A 23,397-nucleotide genomic window follows, 5' to 3' on the forward strand; every position below is an offset into this window, starting at 1 on the left:
TATAGATTTATAAGAAATTTACGAACAATATAGATTTATAAAAAATTTACGAACAATATAGATTTATAAGAAATTTACGAACAATATAGATTTATAAGAAATTTACGAACAATATAGATTTATAAGAAATTTACGAACAATATAGATATAGGAAATTTAGAATAAACAAAGATTTACGGGATTTAAGAACTCAATGGGTTTATAGGATCTCTAATCTAGGATCGGAATGGATTTATAGGATCTCTAATCTAGGATCGGAATGGATTTATAGGATCTCTAATCTAGGATCGGAATGGATTTATAGTATCTCTAATTTCGGATCGATACGGATTTACAGGATATCTAATTTCGGATCGATACAGATTTACAGGATCTCTAATTTAGGATCGATGTGGATTTGAAGTTTTTCTAATTGAGGATCGATACCGACTTATGGGTTTTCTAATTGAGGATCGATACAGATGTACAGGATCTCTAATTAAAGATCGATACAGATTTGTAGTTTTTCTAATTGAGGATCGATACGGATTTATAGGATCTCTATAACTTAAGATCGACATGGATTTCTAGTATCTCTAATTTAGGATCGATCCAAATTTACAGGTTAGGTTCGATATGGATTTACAGGATCTCTAATCCAGAATCGATACGGATTTATGGGATCTCTAATCCAGGATCGATACGGACTTACAGGATATCTATTACAGGATCGATACGGACTTACAGGATCTCTAATCCAGGATCGATACGGACTTACAGGATATCTATTACAGGATCGATACGGACTTACAGGATCTCTAATCCAGGATCGATACGGACTTACAGGATATCTATTACAGGATCGATACGGACTTACAGGATCTCTAATCCAGAATCGATACGAATTTACAGGATCTCTAATCCAGAATCGATACGAATTTACAGGATCTCTAATCCAGAATCGATACGAATTTACAGGATCTCTAATTCAGAATCGATACGAATTTACAGGATCTATAATCCAGAATCGATACGAATTTACAGGATCTCTAATCCAGAATCGATACGAATTTACGGGATCTCTAATCCAGAATCGATACGAATTTACAGGATCTATAATCCAGAATCGATACGAATTTACAGGATCTATAATCCAGAATCGATACGAATTTACAGGATCTATAATCCAGAATCGATACGAATTTACAGGATCTATAATCCAGAATCGATACGAATTTACAGGATCTCTAATTTAGGATCGATAAAGATTACAGGATCTCTATTTTAGGATCGATACAGATGTACAGGATCTCAATTTGAGGATCGATACGGATTTATAGGATCTCTAATTTAGAATCGATACCGATTTATAGAATCTCTAATTTAGCACAATTATAGGCAAGGTGCAGAAAAAGTAATCCTTTCAAATACGAACACTACAAAAACCAATATACACCAAAATAAAATAAAACCCAAAACAACTAGAACCGAACCGAGTTGAGCCGGACATTATCAAAAATAGTTTCAGGGCAATCACCCCTTCCCCCTCCCCTTTCCAAGCTCCCGGGGCCGAGAGGGGGGTTAGGGGGGAAGAAGAAGGGGGTTAGGGGAATTATTTCCGCGAAATTGTAATGTATATATCTTGGAAGAAAACACAAATCACGAAATCTTAACTTCTTACACCGTTGGGTTGAATAATCCCCAACCGTGGTGGTGGTGTAATTTAATGCATTGTCTTCTAAGACATGCTCGCCAAGTCCGTACGTTTCTCGGGGTCCAAGAAAACCAGTTACCCCCGGCTTCTAACCCCCCCCCCCAAAGGATACAGCCTTTGTTTTAATAAAGGTTTGATAAACGTTAAACATATCACACGAACTTAATAATATACAAGGTGTTACAAAAAATTATAGCCGAAGTATAGTGGAACTGTTCTTTGGGCAATCAATTGAATTTTAAGACGAAAATCTAACGTCTATGACCGATTTTTCCCCCACAAGCCCCCCCCTCTAAACAAGTCATGAACACAGTAGTGTTTTAGAGATGACCCCCTGAATAGACCAATAAAAAAATTCGCCTGTAAGTCATTTTCCCTCAGCAGTGCTGGATTTTTGAATTGAAGCCAGTTCGGTTCGGTTCATATTATTCTCGATTCTACTTGAAATCTTTGAACTACGAAGATTTTTTTATATTATTAATAGTTGTCGTCTGCTTAGAGTCCTTGTTGTTATCAACAACGCGGTTAAGGCTTAGCACCTGTTATATTGTTATTTAAGTTGTTAATTATCAGTTTCATAATAGAGGCTAAGCCTCTAACACGCCGGCCTACAGTTGTACACGACTCACGAGTATATTATGATGCAGATAAGTATTTAAAACCTTATTTCCCTGCCTGATCGGAAAACGTTGAAAAAGATCTGGCAACACGTGATTTTTGACGACCAACGAAATCAGGGCCGGAAATAAGCACAGGACACTGGACATTGTCCAATAAAATTTTAAAATGTCCCATAATTTTTTTAAAAATCTAAGGGGGGTCAGTTTGACCAATAAATTTTCACAAGTTTTGATAGCTTGACTATGGAGATGCGACACTATATTGCACACTCCAGTGGACAATGTCCTATAAATTTTCAAGTCAAACAGGGGGTCACTGGACACATGTCCTGTAAGAAATTTTCTTATTTCCGGCCCTGGTTGCCCACATAATCTGACCAATCATGAAGGACCACACTTTTGAGCCTCTTGAGACGGTGTGGATTACGGTAAAAACAATAAGTAGGCGAATATTTTTATCGGTCTATTAAATTAGAAGTGCCTTTCAGTTCCTTCCTCAAATTTAAGAGCTCATCAGTAAAACACTCCAATGATCATAACTTGTCTTAGGGGTGTGCACCGTGTGCCAAAATGATTTAGAAGTTACATTTTGACTCAAAATTGATGGCCCATCATCTGAGCGTCCGACTGTACTTCGATCTCATAATTACCCTTTCTGTAACACCCTGTACTAAATTTATATAAGAACACATATCTCTATAGAAAAATGGATGGTGAAAATGTCTTTCACCCCATAAAATCGACGACCTGAGCTCGCGCTCGGCTCGGCTCTTAAGTTCGAGTTCGACCCCTTCCTCCGTGTGATCACGTGGTATCATGCACTACACTCCCCCTGTCTATATAACCACCAAAAACCGGATTAAGAAAAGAAACAAGAATCAAGATATGGATGGTATGATGAAGAAGGTATTGGTTTAGTTTTGGGAAAAAATACATCGTTTTCTTTTTTCTTTTAAACAAGTAATATATGTTATGTAAGTATGACGAGTTTCAACTTTAATCTTATAAGTTATAAATATTTCCTAAAGGGGGTAGAGAAATTTCCTCCCCCATTTCTTAACTTTAACTGCGCTTCAGTGTTGTCAGTAATTTGGAAATAACGGGAAAATATTTAAAAAAAATTATCTCTTATTACAAAATAATTAGCATTTAATAGTCTTAAAAACGATTACTACTGTGCCATCCGCCATTGGTTTAGTGGCGTCTGCTATAACGAACCTCTTACCCCTACCAAGAAGTGATATCTAGTTTATTAGGGAGAAGTTATAAATTCGCCACATTTCCAGCTTTATCTCCAGTCCAAACGTATAGTAGGTCCGGAGTTAATCCCCGCCTATAAATTACAACCAGAATCTCATTGGTTCTTGAAAACTCACGTCAGCGCGACGCGAATGACGAAAATTACGTATTTTCCGACTGAGGAGAGGTGAAATAGCCCGGCCTCCTTTTACGCCCCCCCCTTGTATTTTGAAAGGGGGACTGAGACTATGGCGCGCGAATACTTAGGCATCTTATACCTTCTCCCTAGTAAACTAGATATCGCTTCTTGCCCCTACCTTACCCTTAGTAACCTCTCTCATCCCGTTACTCCCGTAGGGGTCAGAGATTCGATTTAGCAGACGCCACTAAATCAATCTCGGATGGCGCAATAGTTATCGTTTCAAAGACTAATTATTTAAATGCAAATTATTTCGTAATAAATATAATTATTTTTTTAAAAATATTTTTGCTTTAATATTTAGAGAAAGGCCGTTCTTTAAGGTATAATGTTATGTTATCGAAACTTTCAAGGAAATTAATTTATTAGCTAACTTTTCTTACTTTAGCATCACACTTACTGTAATAACTTTACTTATGACGAAAAGATAACAAAAATCAAGTTGAAAAGAGTAAAACTTACCAATTTCGATGATAATAACAACGAGAGATGTTCTAGATGCTATGCGTTTTCCCTTAGAGACGATGGATACTCAGACGTGATTGGTCAAATGTAATAAATTTTCCCGCAAAAATCTGTAAAAGAAATAAAAAGACCCAAAAAAATTTAAATTTTTGATGAATTATTTTCGTACGTGTCACGTTGTCATTAATTACCAATTTAAAGGGAATACAAAAGACATTTATTTTAAGTTGGTTAAGTTGAAATAGGTTAAGGGTTATAATTTATATTATTAACGCTAAGAAACAAGCCGTGCTAATTTACATAAGGGGGTAATCCGAGAATGTGTAGCCCCTCGTGTTGGTGGTGCATTTGACCCGTCAAAAAATATACTGTACATATTATATGTTATACAGTTGTCGCAAAAAAGCTAATTATAGGACCAAAATACAGTGGTACAATCAATCAGTTTTGTGTCGAAAATGTAACTTTCTGTAACATTTTGTTCCCACAAGGGACACCCCATAAACAAGATATAATTAAGAGTTTTATTGATAACCCCATAATTAAATTACCATGCAGTATCTTACTTAAATTTAAGGGGTCATCCGTAAAACACTCACTCCCTTTTTGCAAAAAACACCCTGTATATTATTTAAAACTAAAACAAATGGATTTTCTCTAAATACCGGTTTCAAGTTTTCAAAGCTGATATATATATATAAAAAAAATGCTGTTGAACTCGTGTACAAAGACCACTTAACAATACTACTGGTTATTTCCTTACGTTATTTAATACCGCATTCATACCATAAGAGCTTAAACTTGATTAAATATATTTTATTTTAATTTTATCCATTCTATATTTATTACAATAATATATTCATTAATACTTGGAAGATTTATATTTAGCGACCTGATTTATTGACCGTTTTATTATTTTTTCTTCGGCTATTTAAATCTTAACCCCGATTAAGAAAATACTTACGAGGTTAATCTTAGCTACTCATTAAAAAAAGAATAATAATTAATCTATTAATGAAGTTTTTCAATATAATTTGGAGTACTTTATATCAGACCCCCCCCGTACAGTTCAGTATCACTTGAGATCGAAAAAGTTGAAAAAATACGTTTAAATTGTGTATCCATACTAAATATAAATACTCATAATATTGATTTTTATAACGTAACTTTTGTTAAAACTACATTCGAATCTTTATGCATGGCCCCCTGTAAGTCTATTTAGCTTATCACTTTAGAAAAAGTGAAGAATTATTAAGCAAATTAAAAAAAAAAAAAAAAAAACAGTTTTAACATTTCTAACTTTATGTCAGACCCCCGTGAGTCTGGGAGCACGGCGGTCTGTTGAAGTCTACACTACAGGGTGAGAAGGCGGAAGGAGGGGGGGGAGGGAATATTTCCCGCCAGATGGCGCCCGACAGCATTGAGGAGCCTAGACGCACGTGCAGCTGCTTATTTGCCCAGAGACCAGTCTATCCACAGCCCACTCGATCACGCAAGTTGCACGCGCTATAGAAGCCCGTCCAAACGATTTTTTTTACATGTTAACTCGCGAATACGGCGCGTCACATAGGTTCGGTCTAAACTTTCAAACCCGTCTGGTTTTAACATGGGCTTCTATGGGAGGGGACCAGTTTTTTCAACGTTTTTGACAATATTAGTGCATCTACTGGTTCAAATCTCTTGAATTTTTAATGAGACGTGTATTGAAAGGTTTTATATTATCCTGTAAGATTTCAAGTCTTCAGCTATAATAGTTTTTTTTATAAAAAATAGAAATCATCACATAGTAGAGAATTTTGCCCCTTCAATTTCTCTACTATGTGATGATTTTTATTTTTTATAAAAAAACTATTATAGCTGAAGACTTTAAATTTTACAGGATAATATCAAACCTTTCAATACACGTCTCATTAAAAATTCAAGAGATTTGAACCAGTGGATGCACTAATATTGTCAAAAACGTTGAAAAAACTGGTCCCCTCCCATAGACGGCCCTGTTAAAACCAGACGGGTTTGAATTTTAGACCGAACCTATGTTATTCTCATTTTTAGGGTCGATTGAGCGGGCTTCTATAGCGCGTGCAGCCAGCGTGATCAAGTGGGCTATGGTCTATCATATGTTACGATATACTTTAGCCTTACTTGACAGCGCTAGGCAAGGCTTAAGAAGTCGTCTTAAATATCCATAAGCAATGACAAGTAACATTGTCAATAACAAGGGGATAGAATGGGGACAAGCAGAAAAAAAAATACAAATCAGTAAACCTTTAGCATATTTAGCAACCCGCGACTTTTAAAGGAAACCTAAAGTGAGTTATTTTGACATATATACATAAAAATTGAAGGTGATGATTTTATACCCAATGCACCTAAAGCTAATGTAAAAATTACTACAATGACACCTATAGGAAACATTTCCCCATTCCCCCTAAATTACCTTGGGGGTTTAAACAATTACCCCAAACATGTCTAAAGCTAACGGAATCATTTAAGTATTACCCCAAATAAGTCTAAACCTAAAGGAACCATTTAAAAATTATCCCAAATATCTAAAACTAAAGGAGCCATTTAAGAATTACCCCAAATATCTAAAGCTAAAGGAGCCATTTAAGAATTACCCCAAATATCTAAAACTAAAGGAACCATTTAAGAATTACCCCAAATATCTAAAGCTAAAGGAGCCATTTAAGAATTACCCCAAATATCTAAAACTAAAGGAACCATTTAAGAATTACCCCAAATATCTAAAACTAAAGGAACCATTTAAGAATTACCCCAAATATCTAAAACTAAAGGAACCATTTAAGAATTACCCCAAATATCTAAAACTAAAGGAACCATTTAAAAATTACCCCAAATATCTAAAGCTAAGGGAACCATTTAAGAATTACCCCAAATATCTAAAGCTAAGGGAACCATTTAAGAATTACCCCAAATATCTAAACCTAAAGGAACCATTTAAAAATTACCCCAAATATATAAAGCTAAGGGAACCATTTAATAATTACCCCAAATATATAAAGCTAAGGGAACCATTTAATAATTACCCCAAATATCTAAAGCTAAAGAAACCATTTAAGAATTACCCCAAATATCTAAAGCTAAGGGAACCACTTAACAATTACCCCAAATATCTAAAGCTAAGGGAACCACTTAACAATTACCCCAAATATCTAAAGCTAAGGGAACCACTTAACAATTACCCCAAATATGTTTAAACCTAAAGCAACCATTTAAAAATTACCCTAATTATTTTGACAAAACAAAGAAAAATAATCAACCCAATTACTTCCCCTAAATATAATCAAACAACATACATCACAAAATATCCCCAATTACTTTAAACCTCTTAAGCCTAAACCAACAGTGACAAAAAACCATACTAAATTTGGAGATGTCGGTCTTTTTAAGGACATAAGTCTATAATGATATTATTGGGGGATAAGTATGGATGATATAGAGGTATTTTTAAATGTGACGTCATTCGGCATTTGGAGAGAGATTGGCGAGATTATAAGAACGGAGAACTTATTTTTGGAATCAAAGAAATTCCACTCGCGGGTGCTAAAGAAAATAAATTTTCGAAGCTCCTTACGCAATTTTCTTCGCTAAAATTTCGGAGATACTTAAAGTTTAATTCTAGCCGCTTTTAAAGGGAATATAAACTACAAACGCCACAACATCCTTGGCCTTCTTTAGGAATGTCGCCCCTATACGCCAAAACCAACTACCGCCAAAAATAGCGAAGCCCATAAATAGAAAATACAGGGTTCGTACGAAATTTTCAATGACTTTTCCAAATTACAATTATTATTATTATTAAATTACAGACCCTTTTAAAACGTCAGAGCTAAAATAGAGACTCGGAAAGACGATACTGCGCCCCCCTTTTTGAAAAAGGTCTAACAAGCATTAGCATGAGTGAATAGCCCCTCGGTACAAAGATCACTTCATTTAGAAATTATTATAATATTAACCAACATCTAAATAAAATAAGCTATGTCAACCGTAGTTACGAACTTATCACGATAAATAAATTACTTACATCATAACTACAATAAAATATGCATATATATAAATAAATAAATAAATAAATAATATGACATTAATTTAGCGTTTACGACATTTCATTACACCTTTGATATTGTTGGAGTTACCGCTTTTTCGCGGTGTTTGCGGTTAGGAGCAAAAAAGTATCATTCACTTACAGCGTATTTGCAATAAAATCTAAATAAACCAAGGAGTTAATAGGGTGGGGGGAATGGGGTGATATTGGATAAGCGCACCAGTCAAGCCTCGTAAAGGGGGAGGGAGACGGGGGTCATGCGTAAATATCAATTTGTATTTATTTTGAAGGCCATAGAGATACGTTACTATTGGAAAGCGGGTCACTACAAAAGATATCGGATAAAACTTACAATCGAACGGGTGACAAAAGTCGGAATACATCTACCATAGTCTCTAAGCACCTTGTTAAAACATTCTAAAACGCTTCTATTAATACATTTCAAGAAGCTAAAATGTATTTCATAACGCGGGGGATGTGGTGAGACGATTAAAGGGATTATAAACTGAATAAAAAATATGCTACGCCGTTGACATGCTTAATTATGAAATCAAAGAAAATAGTATAGGAATGAAAGGTGTTGCATTTGTACGTGAATTGCATTATTAGTACGGTTCTATTTGGTTGTTCTTTGGTTTCCTGTCTCTGATTGGTTAGTTCTGTCACGACGTCATAACCAAAACCGGCGGGAAATTAACGCAACTATTTCTGAAAACTATCGCCACCTACTTTCTATTATATAACAATTTTCTCTGACGAAATGTATGCATTAACCCTTGCACCGCAGGTTCACACTCCCTTTAACAGTGCTGCCAATTTAATTGACCCCTTTTTCCTATAACAATATATTAATATAGAGCATATGGTCTCTAAAAAAAACGACATTATCGGTTATGCTATCTTCGGTATCATATTGATTTTGGAAATTAGTTATTTATAGACGACCCCCTTTCTCATTCCTAGGATAAAACCATAGCTAACACTAAACCCGGACGGGGGGCGCAAAAACCGGAGAAAGGAAGGGGGGAGACAATCTATCTGGCTCGTGAGAGGTAGAGTGAAGATTTGCAATACCTTGTCCGCGCGAGAATGCTGTTCGCGCCTGCGCGTCGCGAGCCAGATAAAGGGAAGAAGAGGGGAGGGTTTCAATACAAGCGCGTGCAAAATGAATAAAAAAAAAATTAAAACAAAAAGCTACTCTTATGACTCCCCCCCCCCTTTCGCGGTCGCCACACACACATCAGCTGTTCTAGTTATACACCTCATCCCCCCCCAGCCTACTTCTATCAGCGCGCGCCAAAAAGCGCTATCATGCTATAGCTAGGGGGTCGGTGATAAAGATACATATGTAAATACACACAATTTTAATAGTTTTGACTCTTAACGTACGAAATTTTAAGTTTGGGAGATTTTTTTTATGAAAATTAGGTATTACGTAACTTCCTTATTGCTTCATTTTCTTTTATAATCATTGCACAAGTTTGTCACTGACTGAGGTTAAGGTAATTTTTAATTATGGTAATTATTGACTAGAAGTCAATCAGTCAGCGTAATTGACGGGTAATTACTGTAGTTCAAACTAACAGGGTTGGAACATAAATTTTAGATATAAATTCCCTGACTATTTTCCGTGATTTTCCTTGGCTTTTTCTGTGATTTTCTTTGACTTTTTTCTGATATCAAAAGTTGTCAATGTTAAGAGGGATATTTGTTAAGAATAACTTTATGTCAGACCCCTAGTTGTTGGTACAAATTTCCTTGGCGGGTTTTTATTATATTTTGGCGGGCTTTAAATGGGCTAACCGAATTCCAATTCTCAAATAACCAGATTAAAATGCTTTACAAAAGAAAATGACCACAAAAAAGATTGCGATTATTTATATATATTATACGGAAATAAATAATATTAAATACTACAGGTGATATATTTTTTTTTTAAACTAAAGGAAGTCGGTTAACCGGAAATATTAGAAAAAGGTAAAAAACATAAGCGGAAGTGACGTCACACTCAAGTAACCAACCAATATAAATTTATTCTTACTATCTTGCATTCTTGAGAACGATACGAATAAGATATCGGTTGCATTGTTAAAGGGGGAGTATTGGAAATAGGTTTTATAAGGGAAAGGGTACACATATTATAAAGGGATAGCAGAGTCAATGTATTGACAATACATTTTAAAGGGTAAGTATAGACAATACATTAAAAGGTCAAGTATAGACAATAAATTTAAAGGGTCAAGTATAGACAATACATTAAAAGGGTAAGTATAGACAATACATTAAAAGGGTAAGTATAGACAATACATTAAAAGGGTAAGTATTGACAATACATTAGAAGGGTAAGTATAGACAATACATTTAAAGGGAAAGTATAGACACTACATTTAAAGGTAAGTATAGACAATACATTTAAAGGGAAAGTATAGACACTACATTTAAAGGTAAGTATAGACAATACATTTAAAGGGAAAGTATAGACGATACAATTAAAGGGTAAGTATAGACGATACAATTAAAGGGTAAGTAGAGACAATACCTTTAAAGGGAAAGTAGAGACAATACCTTTAAAGGGAAAGCATAGACGATGCAATTAAAGGGAAAGTATAGAAAATACAATTAAATTGAAAGTATAGAGAGTACATTTAAAGGGCAAGTATAGAAAATGCATTTAAGGGAAAGTAAGCCAATACATTAAAGGGAAAGTATAACCAATAAATTAAAATGGAAAGTATAACCAATACATTAAAAGTGAAAGTAGAGAATACATTTAATGGGAAGGCATAGAATACACTTGAAAGGGAATCATAGCCAATATCGTAAAGGGATAGTTACATTGTTCATTTTTGTTAAGAAATATAGTGGAATCCAGTCTTGGAAGGACTAGAAGTTAAGATGTAAAAACAATTTTCCAACTGAAAATTTATCCTTTCTGAGATTGTATTCTAGTACAGTATAGTTCTTATTTAGAGCATGTGCTTACTATTATCTTTAAAGGGAAAGTTACGTAGATAATATTTTAAAGAGAAAGTATAGCATCCCCTAATCTTAAACCCTTTCACTTTAGTGCAGGTGGGACAAATTTAATTTCATTAAAAACAAAAGCCTCCTCTAACATAACTCCCTTTAACAGGCAACACTTCCCTCAGCCCCTCTAATGATTTGAACAAACAAGCTAACAATGAAATATGATAGATCATTTCTAACACGATGACTGGAAAATTTTTGTATTTACGTAAGCCACAGATGATGACGTCGTAATGACGAGAATGTTTAAGATAATTAATTTTTTTTACTACAAGGTTAGAACGGGTACGAAGTATAAGGACGAATTCCAATTTTTGAGGGAATTTGGATTTAAGCTGCTATTTTTAACCATTATGAAATCTAGGACCATAAACACATGTGGCATGGGAGAGCTATATAATTTCCTGTTTATCTAACCGGCCAAGGCTTAGGAATTGTCATAAAAAACCTCTATTGATAATCTATTTTAACCAAAGATACTTAAACTTTGAACATGTACCCAAAAGAAAGCGTTAATTAAGTTAATTTCATGCAATTAAACATTTTAACTTACGATAATTGTCTTTAAAGTGTAGTATTTTCAGTTTGAAGTGTCGTTAAGCCTTGGAGGTTTAATCCATGTGTAAATAATAATAACGGTTGATAATTTTGAATTTTTACGCGCCACTTTATTGAAAACTCAGCACTTTTCACACAACGCGCACATATTCTTTCTTCTATTTTGTTTAATTAACACTGTTTAATATTTTTCATTGCCTTTGCAGTCTCAAATTTTCGCCAGAATTCAATTCAAATGGAAGGACTTGATTGGTTTAAATAAATACGCACACGATTTCGGTAGTATATTAAATTTAATTAAATATCTACGTACGACCCGGTATGGTTAATACGAGCTAAAGGCTAGCACGTGCCTAAGTATTCACGAAAAAATCGCGCGACACCTCCTTATTCAACAGCGTCTCACGCGCTACTAAAGATTTTCACCGGACAAAAATATTTGCAACGCGACTTGGTGCGCGTGCGCTCCCTTCATTCTCCGTAGTAGAGGGAATACGTTAAAATCGGGGGATGAGAGATACCCATAGCAGTGCGTAATAACTTAACCTCGACACAACCGATCCTCACGGTTTGATCTCATTCCAGTTTCTACTATGAACAATAGAGGTAGTAAGAAAATCCAGACATTGCGCGTGCGCTGTCGTTTGTTCACGTTCAGGGTTATACCATGAATACACTGGATCCTGCCGGGTACGGTAGTGCGAAATCACGTCACCTGGCTTTGTCTTCATTGCATTATATTGGGGTGATTTGAACTAGGGAAGAGGGAATGACGGTTGAAATCAGTCAAGCGCCGTAGAGGTACAAATGCGGGGGGATGAGATAGCAAATTCACTTTGAAACAGAAACTTTTCTTTTGAGTTCGGGAGGGGGGAGGGTGAAATCAATACTTTAAACAGGCGAACGAGAAACTGAAGGAGCTAGCGCCACCTACAAACAGTAATTACCCAAATGTTCAATTTCAAGTTAACTAAGTTTAACTGAAATTTAAATTGATGCAAAACATGGTTAAATATTTTCTCTAATAAAAATTTAGAATAGACATATTTATTAGTCGTTATTAATAAAACTTAGGCTAGTTAGCACTAGATGGTAGGCTTAACATATTTACAATTGCTAAGCCTAAAGCGCGAAAATTTTAAAACACAGGAAGAAATGCTGGAGAAGTTAGAAATGATAATGCAGCTCACTAGACAATATAACTTCGACCTCTAGAGGGAGTTGATACAGATCCAGTTCCTAAAAATAACTATTACTCCTAGTTGAGGACATGAAGAGATTTTTATTTAACCTGCTGTTTATTCAAAGTAATTGCCATAAGAAAACTGTTAAATAATTATTTTACTGTAAAGGGATAATGGCACGAGCTATTTACCTTTTCAGATTGAAAACCATTAATAATAGAATACGATATAAATATATTTTTTTAAAATGGGCTAAGTACATATACGTAGAGGTAAAGGGACATTGACACGTTAATGTTTTTAATTTCAAACGCCTTCTTCCCAAAGGGATATCGATACTTACGCTGCTATAATTATACCTTTCACTTCACCGCTTAAAGCAAAACGGGCACATGACAACCTGGAAATGTATTTGATCAGCTGTATAACGGTATATAACCTCAAATAAGACAAAAGTCTACGTAACAGACAAATAAAGGTGTCGGACACTAGCTGATTCTTTGGAAACTGAGAAGTTTCACCATGCTAGCAACATTATTGGCGTCACAGGCATCACGTGATACAAAGACTCCACATGGACACCTAGTCCTTGTTGCAGGGCCAATAGACCAATTCGGAAATTACAAACAGAGAAACCAACACACAGGGGCCGTGAGGTCGCCATTGGGGTATTTCCCTCTCGCCAAGAAGCTCCACTAGAGGCAGTGCGAGTTGGTCGTACTTTTCGAAATAGGTTTCTTTCTACCACGCCTTTACTTAGTCACGTGTCTATGGCGTATTTCAAAAACATTTTACACGCCTGCCAATGCCTTCTTTACAGCCCCATCCCCTCCCCCCGACCATGGATAAAGAATGCTCGTGAGGAAATTTGTTTTCACTCTACAGGATAGGCAACTTCCTATCTCGGACGATAGCTTATTCTGTATATACTCCGTTACAACATCAGTTGTCAGCACGCGCAAAGCCAGGTCAGGTAAGCTGTAACACAATAAGATAGGGGGTTGCTTATCCTTTAGCGTGAAAACAAATTTCCTCACGCGCATTCTTTATCCATGCCCCGACTTTGTATATATTTGAATGATAAGTATCCGTCCCCTTTATTTTAACTCTTTTTGCCCCAGAATTAACTTGTATGTAAGTTTACATTACAGATAAACTAGTTCGAGAAGCTAGAGGCGAAAACAATTTTTTTTTTCTTTCTTTTTAAATTTTGTGAAGCTATCATATTTTCTTAACTTGTCTTTGGAAGAATATCTCAGTTTTTGCTTAAAATTCAAAACGGTTAATACGTTTACAAGTACATTAAGAAAAATGCCTTGTTTCTTATTTTTCTTTTTTCAAATTTAATGTTATTCAAGTTTTAAATAACCAGTCAATTAAACCTGACGAAGAAGTTTGTGTGTGTCCTTCACTGTTTAGAAAATAGATTCGACCAACCATATCCTTCAACTATATATTATAGCAATCCCGTTGACGAAGGAATTTTTGGAAAGTTTTCACGCAAACAATTCGTAACTTAGGTGTTGTTCAGTTACTTTTAAGGAATATTTGGATGTTTAGTTTTTGGCAAGGATTCCGAAGAAAGATTCGAACTTCAATAATCAATTTAAGGAGTTAACGTTTCAATTCTGAGGTAAGGTTTATTTTAATATGTTTATGAATTTTAAATTTATTCGTTTTATTTCGGGCGCCGCGACAATTATTTGTAGTCGATGAATTAAAATTAATGTGAAATTTTAAATGAGTTAGGCCTACGCCTAAGATTTTTAATTGAGAAAATTTTAGCGTGTCCGTATTTGATATCGCTGTTTTATTAATAGACGAGGGTGACAGTCATTTGGTGTACGGTACATTGATTAGTGATTATCCCCAATTGTAAACCGCGCATAGATTATCGATACAGGCCATGAATTAAAGGGAATATTATCTCACAAAGAAGTTTAATTTGAGAAAGTTTATAAATTTAATTTTATATTTGAGGAAATTGATAAATTTGTTTTTAAATTTGTGAGAATCATTAAATTAGGGTTGAAATTTGAGAAAATTGATAAATTTGGTTTTAATTTTGAGAAAATTGATAAATTTGGTTTTAATTTTGAGAAAATTGATAAATTTGTTTTTAAATTTGTGAGAATCATTAAATTAGGGTTGAAATTTGAGAAAATTGATAAATTTGGTTTTAATTTTGAGAAAATTGATAAACTTGGTTATAAAATTTGAAAAAAAATTGTAAATTCGGTTTAAAATTTGAAAAAATTTAGAAAATCAGTTTTAAATTTCGGAAAATTGACAAAATTTGGTTTTAGCTTTGAAAAAATTGACAAAATTTGGTTTTAACTTTGAGAAAATTGACAAATTTGAGAAAGTGTCAAATTTGAGAAAATTGATAAATTTGGTTTTAAATTGGGAAAAATTTATAAATTTGGTTTTCAATTTGAGGAAAACACTAGCATTGCTTTACGTATGTTCTAAACAGCTTAAAGGTTACAGAGTTTGTAACTTAAAGGAAATATAACTTTATAAATTCGGTAAATTTGAGAACATTTTAAAAATTAATTTTCTTTTTGTTTAAACCGCTCATAAATTATAGAAATTAGAGGAATTCCGAATATAATTAAAATAAAAAAAAAGATATAAACGTTGCTAAATTACGCGAGATTACGCAAAGTTACCTCAACATAAGATTATTTTCCGAGAAAAAACTCTAACAGGAAAAGATGCTTGCCTAAATTGATTGCGTATAAACCAGTTATAACTCGTTAAACATCCCAGATAATGAAGTCAAGTCATCCAGTTAAATCTTCCATATTCACTTAAATGTGTTCTCAGATGTTAATTTTAAGGCGATTTGAAACCATTTTTCGTTAAAATTCGTATTATCGTTAAGGTCGTTCCAGTTCGAAATGACCTTAAAGGGATAGTGTAAGCAATGCTGCTCCTTTACCCTTCACTCGCCCTAACCTAACCTAAACTAACCGATCGAAACGCAATTTCAGAAACTGCATGCGCATTGAGAATGAACCGCGCTGCGTGTGGCCTTTGACATTACATTATCACTTTAAATTTGTAATTGATACCCTATTAAATGCGGAATTATCTTATTAATTAGTTAATGATAGAGTGATAGTTATAGGAAATATCTTATAAATAAACGCGATATTTGACACTTTAAGTAACACCAAATTTTAAATCCACCAAAAAATACTTTGCGATTGAAGATAAGAACAAAGAATTTTACAAATCACTGGTTTAAGTTCAGTATTTAACTTCTGTAGAACCAATAAGGCTAACCTCCGAAATGTTATAAGCTAGCACCCTAAAAATATTGCAAAGAACTAAGTTTAATCAACAATTAGGTGAGTTAATTTAAATTGCATTATAAGTTCTAGGGATGAACCGATACTCGGCGTTTCCCGATCGGATCGGTTGGTTTAATATGATACTAAACCGATACTCGTTTAAAATGCGTTATATAGCGCTACATGACATTCTTAAATCTTTCAGTAATGTATTGATGGTGATAATATCTAATTTCTATGAATTTCAAATTCAATAAGCCGTGATATTATTTTGGAAGTAGCTCTAAACATTGTACTTGGTAGTATAATTCATGAAATTATTCTATAATTATTTCCTAGTATTTTTAATACAAATATAAATGGCACTGTACTACTAAAAATATCGGCATCGGTTGAAGTATCGGATTTTGGATAATAGCGAGTAAATATCGGTATCGGTATCGGGTTAAGCCTGGTATCGGCCATCTCTAATTATAACTAATGCAACGGGAGCTATTGATTACTTAGATTACCAAATCACGTGATATTAGATTCGGAATCACGTGACGTTAAGTTCTTAAACCAATTTTTCTATATTTAATTCGATGTTAGTATTAGCCTAATACATTTTAAGATAGTTAATGTATGATTATCTTATACTAGCTGTTACCCGCGGCGTCGCTCGCGTGTAATAAGAACTTCCATCAAAATGATATAAAGAATGGGTAGATTTTACAGATGCGACTAATATTTTTGTAGCACCCTAGGAGCGAAGGCACTCGGCGTTGCCCGTCAGTCCGTCGGGACATTTTTTATTACTTTTCACGCGGACATTATTCCATAGAGAAGGGTTTTTAAATTTCTAGCCGCCATTTAAAAAGATGGCAACAAATCGAACCCAAAAGACCATTCAGCCCGTTTATATAGTTAATGAAAACCAGTGTAATAAATATTTGTGAAATCGGTTGAAACGCGCGAACTTTGTTGCATAGAGAAGATTTTTTACATTTCTGGGCGCCATTTATTAAGATGGCGGCGGATTGGAAAAATTCTTTCTTAGTACGCGCCTACTACTTATGAGTAACGTTCCTGCAAATTTTAAGCCTTCTAGGGCAAGCGGTTTGGGCTGGGCGTTGATTATCAGTCAGTCTGTCAGTCAATCAGTCGGTCAGGACTTTGACTTATATAGACATAGACTAGAAGTCATTAACCCGTTTGTGGTCTGCAGTAATTGGACACTATTTATATCATCTCATATCTGTGTCTATATTTGATTTCTCAATTAATTTAAAAATTGGTGAATATATTTCATATTTTTCTTTAACTCAGATACTGAAGTGACGTCACGTTGAAATTAAAAATGTCCAACGATGGAACCGCTTATATGACCATATGGGATTACGTCATATTCGGAGCGACCATGATGGTATTTATAGAAAGATTTCAACCAATAAAAAATGCTAAAATTAGAAACTTGTTAAGCCTTTGTTTTTTTGAATTTTTGAAAATCCGAGGGCTTGAACATTGTCACGTGACTAAAGGGCTATTGACAGTACACATTTCTTTTCAAGGTATGCGCCGGTATTGGTGTCGTCACTGGTCGAAAGAAAAAAGGTGCCCCCGAAGACACGGTGGTGAATTACTTACTAGCCAATCGTAGGATGGCCGTTATTCCAGTGTCATTTTCCATAATGGCCACTATAATGTCGGCCATTAGTATGGCGGGTGGTATTGGAGAGATGTACCTGTACGGAGCTCAGTATCAAGTACTTATTTATTAATTTTACCAGGGATAGATTTAATTTTAGAAGTAGGAATGGAGAATGGTTAGTATTTACTTCAGTCCGACTCATAGCCCAGTATAGAGCCCCTCCCTCCAACACGTAACGAAAAGTTTAAATTATCTTATTGGCTCACTTAAACTACGTTTTGATGACGTCGCTGACGGGAACGGCGAAAAATACGTAATTACTTTACTTTAATTACCCGCCTTTTCTTTCATACCCCCCTTCCCGGGGAAGGGGGTCCGGGACTTTGACGCACGCCCAGATTACTCTGTTCCCCATTCCTACTTTTAAAATTAAATCTATCCCTGTTTCACGAAAGTTTATTGCCAGAAATTTAATATTGTACTTAAAATTATTTAGTTTTCTACACTAGCAAGTGCAATTGGCAAAATTGCAGTTGCAATATTCATAGTTCCTGTATTTCATCAAATGGAATATGTCAGTGTGTACGAGGTCAGTATACGTCGATGTTCCCCCCCCCCAAGAACTTCCGCTAAATTTTCATTCAATATTTTACAGTATTTGGAATTGAGATACGATCGTTCCATGCGTCTTTTATTTTCAGTAATTTACTTAGCGGGTAATGTAAGTACCCCTTAACTTAATTAGACAGTTTAGTTTAATTTAATAATCATATAAATTACACGAAGGCTTTCTATTTGGGCGTTGTCCTGTACATTCCTGCTTTATCCTTGACCACAGTAACCGGTATTCCTTACACGCTGACCAGTACGGTCACGGGAGCTGTTTGCGTGTTTTACTGTGTTCTGGTACGTCATAATAAAGGGATAATGGAAGGAAATATTCTAAAGGGATACTATAATGTTTATAGGGTGGATACGCGGCTGTTATATGGACTGATGTTCTACAAACGCTTCTCATGTTCACGTGTTTTGGTTTGATCATGTGTGTGGGTATTTGGGACGCCGGTGGAATAGTTGAAACTTGCATTCAAAATTACGAAGGAGGAAGACTGCATTTCGAGTAATTTTTAACTATGTTCGACGGGCTAATCACTCCCAGAATCTAATACATCGATTACAGTTGGCATGAGAACGAAGATACGCGTTATTCCGTTTGGGCTCTATGCACTTCCGGTTTCTTGCTGTCCGCTAAGAACTACAGCACCAATCAAGCTGGAGTTCAAAGGTTATTGAGCGTAAGGGACGCCAAGGCAGCTCAAAGGTAAAATTAACTTTTAGTAAATCATAACCATATTTTTTCTAACATTGTTGAAATTTTGTATGCCAGGTCCGTGTACATCAGTACCGTTATGATGCTCTTCTACAAGGTCCTACTGATATTCAGTGGATTCGCTATTTATTCAAAGTTCAAGGACTGTGACCCCTTGTCTGACCCTAGAACGGGGGTCAAATCTTCCGATCAGGTAGGAATAAACATTTTTTAAGCCTAGTTTGAATTTTAAGATTCCGTGCGCTTTAAAAATATCACGTGATTAGTGAACACCAAAATTTCCCGCCTTTCTTGCAGATTTTGGTCTACGCAATTGGGGTTATGTTAAAAGGTGTTCCAGGGTTGGCTGGTCTGGCCTTGTCTGGAATAATTAGTGGTTCCTTAAGTACTTTCTCGTCTTACATCAACGCCTTCGCCGCTTTGACCTTGGAGGATTATCTCAAACCATTCTTCCCTAACTTGACCAAGACGGAGAAACGAAACATTTTTATTTGCAAAGTTTTAAGTACGTTATCATGATCAGATTGACCGAAATTCAAATATCTAATACACCCTTGTCTTTATTTATAATTTCAGCTGCATTTTACGGGATAATGGCCATTCTAATCAGTTTTGGTATACCCTTTTTGGGAGGGGCTATAAAGACTTACAGTTCCGTGGTTGCTGCCTCATCTGGACCATTATGCGGGGTTATGATGTTAGGTATGTTTGCCCCGAGGACAAACGCAAAGGTCTGCAAGATGGCCATGATCATTACCATCGTCTTCATGACCTGGTTGGCTATTGGAAGTCAAATGAACCCTCTAACATCAAAACACTTGCCTACAACCACCGAAGGATGCCCCGCGTTTAACGAAACCTTCTTTTTAAATGGTACCAAGATCAGTCCTGAAGATCATGAACAGTATTTCACAACCCCGGCTGTTAATTTCAATGAAACAGCATTTGTTGATCTACATCCCAACAAGTAAGACGTCTATCTCGAGGTGCTGATCACTTTTAGTAGTTTCAGGACAACTAAAATGATCAGTCTCTCGATTCGTCTTGACCTTGAGTCGAAAATAGTTCACTGATTTCAAATTTTCATCACAGGGATGTATTTCCGTTATACAAGATCAGTTTTATGTGGTTCGGAGCTATTGGGGTTGGCATGACCCTAGTCTTAGGTCTGCTTTTTAGTTTAATATGGGGTAAGTAAATATAGTTAAGCCTTGGCTAGTATTAGACTTAAATAACACTATTTTTGCACTACTCAGGGAATAAAGAATATCCCGATGTCCGGTTACTGAATCAACTCGTGGTTCCCAAACACATGCGCATTAAATCGAATGAAGAAACGTCGAAAGAACAAACCATACAGTGAGTTAAGTTGCCATTTTTAAAGATGGCAGCCAAGTAGTTTAAAGATCTATACTACAACGTTTAAAGATCTAGTAGAATAGTATAGGGTTGTTTTTTTGGTATAATTGATGTACATTTCTTTCACAGAAAAATTAAGACTGTTAGCGGAGAAGTGGCCAATGGAACTGAAAAGGATATACAGCTAAAAAATTTGCCAGTTAAACTATAGTTGTTGTATAATTGCTAGGCTGCTTTCATTCTGCTGAGAACTTGCTTATTTAATTCCTACAGATGCTGGAAATCTATTACTAAAATTATGTACACTTTCTCGAAATGAATAAATTTCTTATTTTCAAAATACGATATCGTAAATAAACAGAGGGACTACCAACTCTCAGACACCGATTACGCGTTACCAGTGTTATGTTATGATAGAGCTACGGCTTTCGGTTAGCGCAGAATCCCTCAAAATGTTGTCGGGGCCGCCATTAAACTGGAAATGGAAATATGAGGAGAGAGAAATTATCGTTTCCTCAAGAACAATTTCCCCTTCAAAGGAAAGCGCTCTACAGCTGAGTACAAAAGCATTTTTCTGTTCTTTAATAAATTCCTAGCGCGAGGAGCTGTCGTTCGTCAATCATGTGCGTTGTTTACGTAACTATTTTAACATTGATATGTTTGGAGTCTTTAACTTTAGCCAGCGGACGGTATCGCGACTTCAACAACATTTATGAAGACTCCGTAAGTTCGGATTTTGACGAATGGTCATACGGACCTGACCTGGTCCGTGCTAAAGCCATGAAGGACATGAAACTCAACACTGTCCCAGTGGTAAAAATGGAGGATCATTACATACCACCGGTCATGTATGAATTATACAAAAACATGAACAAGGAGCAGTGCAATGATAATATGGTCATCAAACTAGTTCCAAGAGGTAGATAAAAATAGAAAATTTATGTTTAATTTGATAATTTAAACCTAACCTAAAATCAACCCTGAACCTTACCTGAATTATCACACCATGAATCTATTGGAGGGTCAGGTTGCAGATTTATCCCATAAAGGTACCTTGCTAATGACAATACTGTTTTAGTTTTTGACCTCAGAGGTGACCAATGCTTCTTGGACTTTGAAATGCCGTCGGAATCTTCATTAGGCTTCAAAATTAAAAATATCGTCAAATCCGAATTACGTATGGTATTCACGGAAACCGTGTCTCAAGTACTTGACGTCCATTTGCAATTCGAGGACCTATTCAACTTTCCAAATGACCCCAAGGACCTCTCACCATCTGGTCCAGTTTTAAACGGTTCCAATAGTAATGATAACTCTATTCAAACAACCGAAATGACTTGGAACGTTACGGAAATAGCTCAGTACAGTTATAGAAAACGTGAAAGAATGGTATTCGTGGCATCCTTTAACTACCCTGTAGACATTGAACCACTTCCGGTGGTTAAGTACGTCTATTTGATGTTGTACCTGAAAACCAAAATGGAATGCAAACCACGTGATTCCTATTATCAAGTACTTGAAATAAAAGGTTTCGGTCGTAGAAGAGCCGCGAAACGCAAGAACAAAGAAACGAATGAGACGGAGCAGCTTTGCAGGCGCAAAGGAATGCACGTGGACTTTGAGGTGAGTTTCCAAATTGACTTTGAATTTCTAGGCCTAAAGATCTTTCGTTTTTGTAGGAAATTGGATGGCACACTTGGATAGTTTCACCTCCAGGCTACAAAGCATTTTACTGCGAAGGAAAATGTCCCTTCACGGACACTGGTCACTTAAACGGATCCAATCACGCCATCATTCAATCCTTGATGAACAGTCACAGACCACGCATACCCGAAGCTTCATGCGCACCCGACAATCTCAGTAGTATCACCATGTTGTACTTTGACCACGACAATAACCTGGTTTTGCGGCAATACTCGGATATGGTCGTTGAGTCGTGCGGTTGCAAATAACGAAAACATTAACTTTAAGCCTAACTTATCATTTACCGGTTAACTTAATTTATATCTAAATGTATTTTAATCTTCATGTAAACTAAAATGATGTTATTTATATTTAATTCTATTTAAATTTAAGCCTATTAACTAAATATTTTATTCAATTTTAATTGCTATGGTGTTGATCTACTGTGGATGGCTGTATTTTTATCAAATAAAACATATTTGTAACGAAAATTGGTGTTTACTTGTTTACATCAAGTAATGATAGCTCGTTCCTGGACCCTCAAAGTTCTTAAGCCTAATTATTTCAGGTTGAAACTTAAAATGAAGTTCACGATGCCCGAAAACAACGCGTGAATGATAAGTATTATAATAATTAATTAAAATAATTATTCGTATTAAGCTTAACTACTTAAAACCACAAACCAAAGTTCTTGCAAGTTAAAAAGAATATTTTATTTGATTTTCGGACTGAGCGTTGATTCAGTCAGTTTTTTTAATAAAAATGGTACATTATGGCAACTCCACGCTTAATCATTGTTGATTTCACTTTTCTACGCCTCTCTTACTTTCCTTTTATACTATTGAAGAACACATATGACCATAATAAGGTTATGTCAGACTTAACAGAAACACCCTGTTACCTTCAAATAAAGTTTTCCATGCAAAGTCTATAGTGTTCCCATATCAGATATCTAAGGAATGATTGATCTCTTCTATTTTAAGCTAGTTTTTATTGAAAAATAATAATTATTTAACAAGTAGTGTTGACGGACATCAGTTATATT

At 35.3% G+C, this 23,397-nt stretch overlaps 3 protein-coding genes across 4 annotated transcripts in view; 2 read left to right on the forward strand and 1 right to left on the reverse strand.

Annotated features, from left to right (window-relative positions):
* LOC149625137 (zinc finger MIZ domain-containing protein 1-like) overlaps window positions 1-12,287 on the reverse strand; it is an 84,293-nt gene extending 72,006 nt beyond the window's left edge. For both annotated transcript variants that reach the window (XM_089851924.1, XM_089851923.1), the window contains exons 1-2: window positions 11,863-12,287; window positions 4,214-4,326 (exon numbers count right to left, since the gene is read on the reverse strand). The gene's annotated coding sequence lies outside the window, so the exon portion shown is untranslated. The remainder of the gene's footprint in view (window positions 1-4,213; window positions 4,327-11,862) is intronic.
* Window positions 12,288-14,195: 1,908 nt separating this feature from the next.
* LOC149625139 (sodium-coupled monocarboxylate transporter 1-like) lies at window positions 14,196-20,976 on the forward strand. The gene is made up of 14 exons (XM_089851729.1): window positions 14,196-14,684; window positions 17,659-17,755; window positions 17,901-18,095; window positions 18,477-18,569; window positions 18,636-18,701; window positions 18,767-18,886; window positions 18,949-19,100; window positions 19,161-19,301; window positions 19,368-19,503; window positions 19,608-19,815; window positions 19,887-20,277; window positions 20,403-20,500; window positions 20,567-20,669; window positions 20,799-20,976. The coding sequence occupies exons 2-14, from the start codon at window positions 17,690-17,692 to the stop codon at window positions 20,878-20,880; spliced, it is 1,851 nt and encodes a 616-aa protein (XP_089707855.1). The 5' UTR covers window positions 14,196-14,684; window positions 17,659-17,689; the 3' UTR covers window positions 20,881-20,976.
* A 149-nt stretch (window positions 20,977-21,125) lies between these two features.
* Window positions 21,126-22,904, forward strand: LOC149625140 (uncharacterized). The gene is made up of 3 exons (XM_089851730.1): window positions 21,126-21,588; window positions 21,748-22,292; window positions 22,349-22,904. The coding sequence occupies exons 1-3, from the start codon at window positions 21,291-21,293 to the stop codon at window positions 22,619-22,621; spliced, it is 1,116 nt and encodes a 371-aa protein (XP_089707856.1). The 5' UTR covers window positions 21,126-21,290; the 3' UTR covers window positions 22,622-22,904.
* The last annotated feature ends 493 nt before the right edge of the window (window positions 22,905-23,397 follow it).

This window comes from Phalangium opilio, unplaced genomic scaffold (assembly GCF_054372755.1).
Source record: "Phalangium opilio isolate 3A_F unplaced genomic scaffold, DU_Popi_V2 ptg000105l_1, whole genome shotgun sequence".
In the NCBI taxonomy this organism is placed as follows: domain Eukaryota; kingdom Metazoa; phylum Arthropoda; class Arachnida; order Opiliones; family Phalangiidae; genus Phalangium; species Phalangium opilio.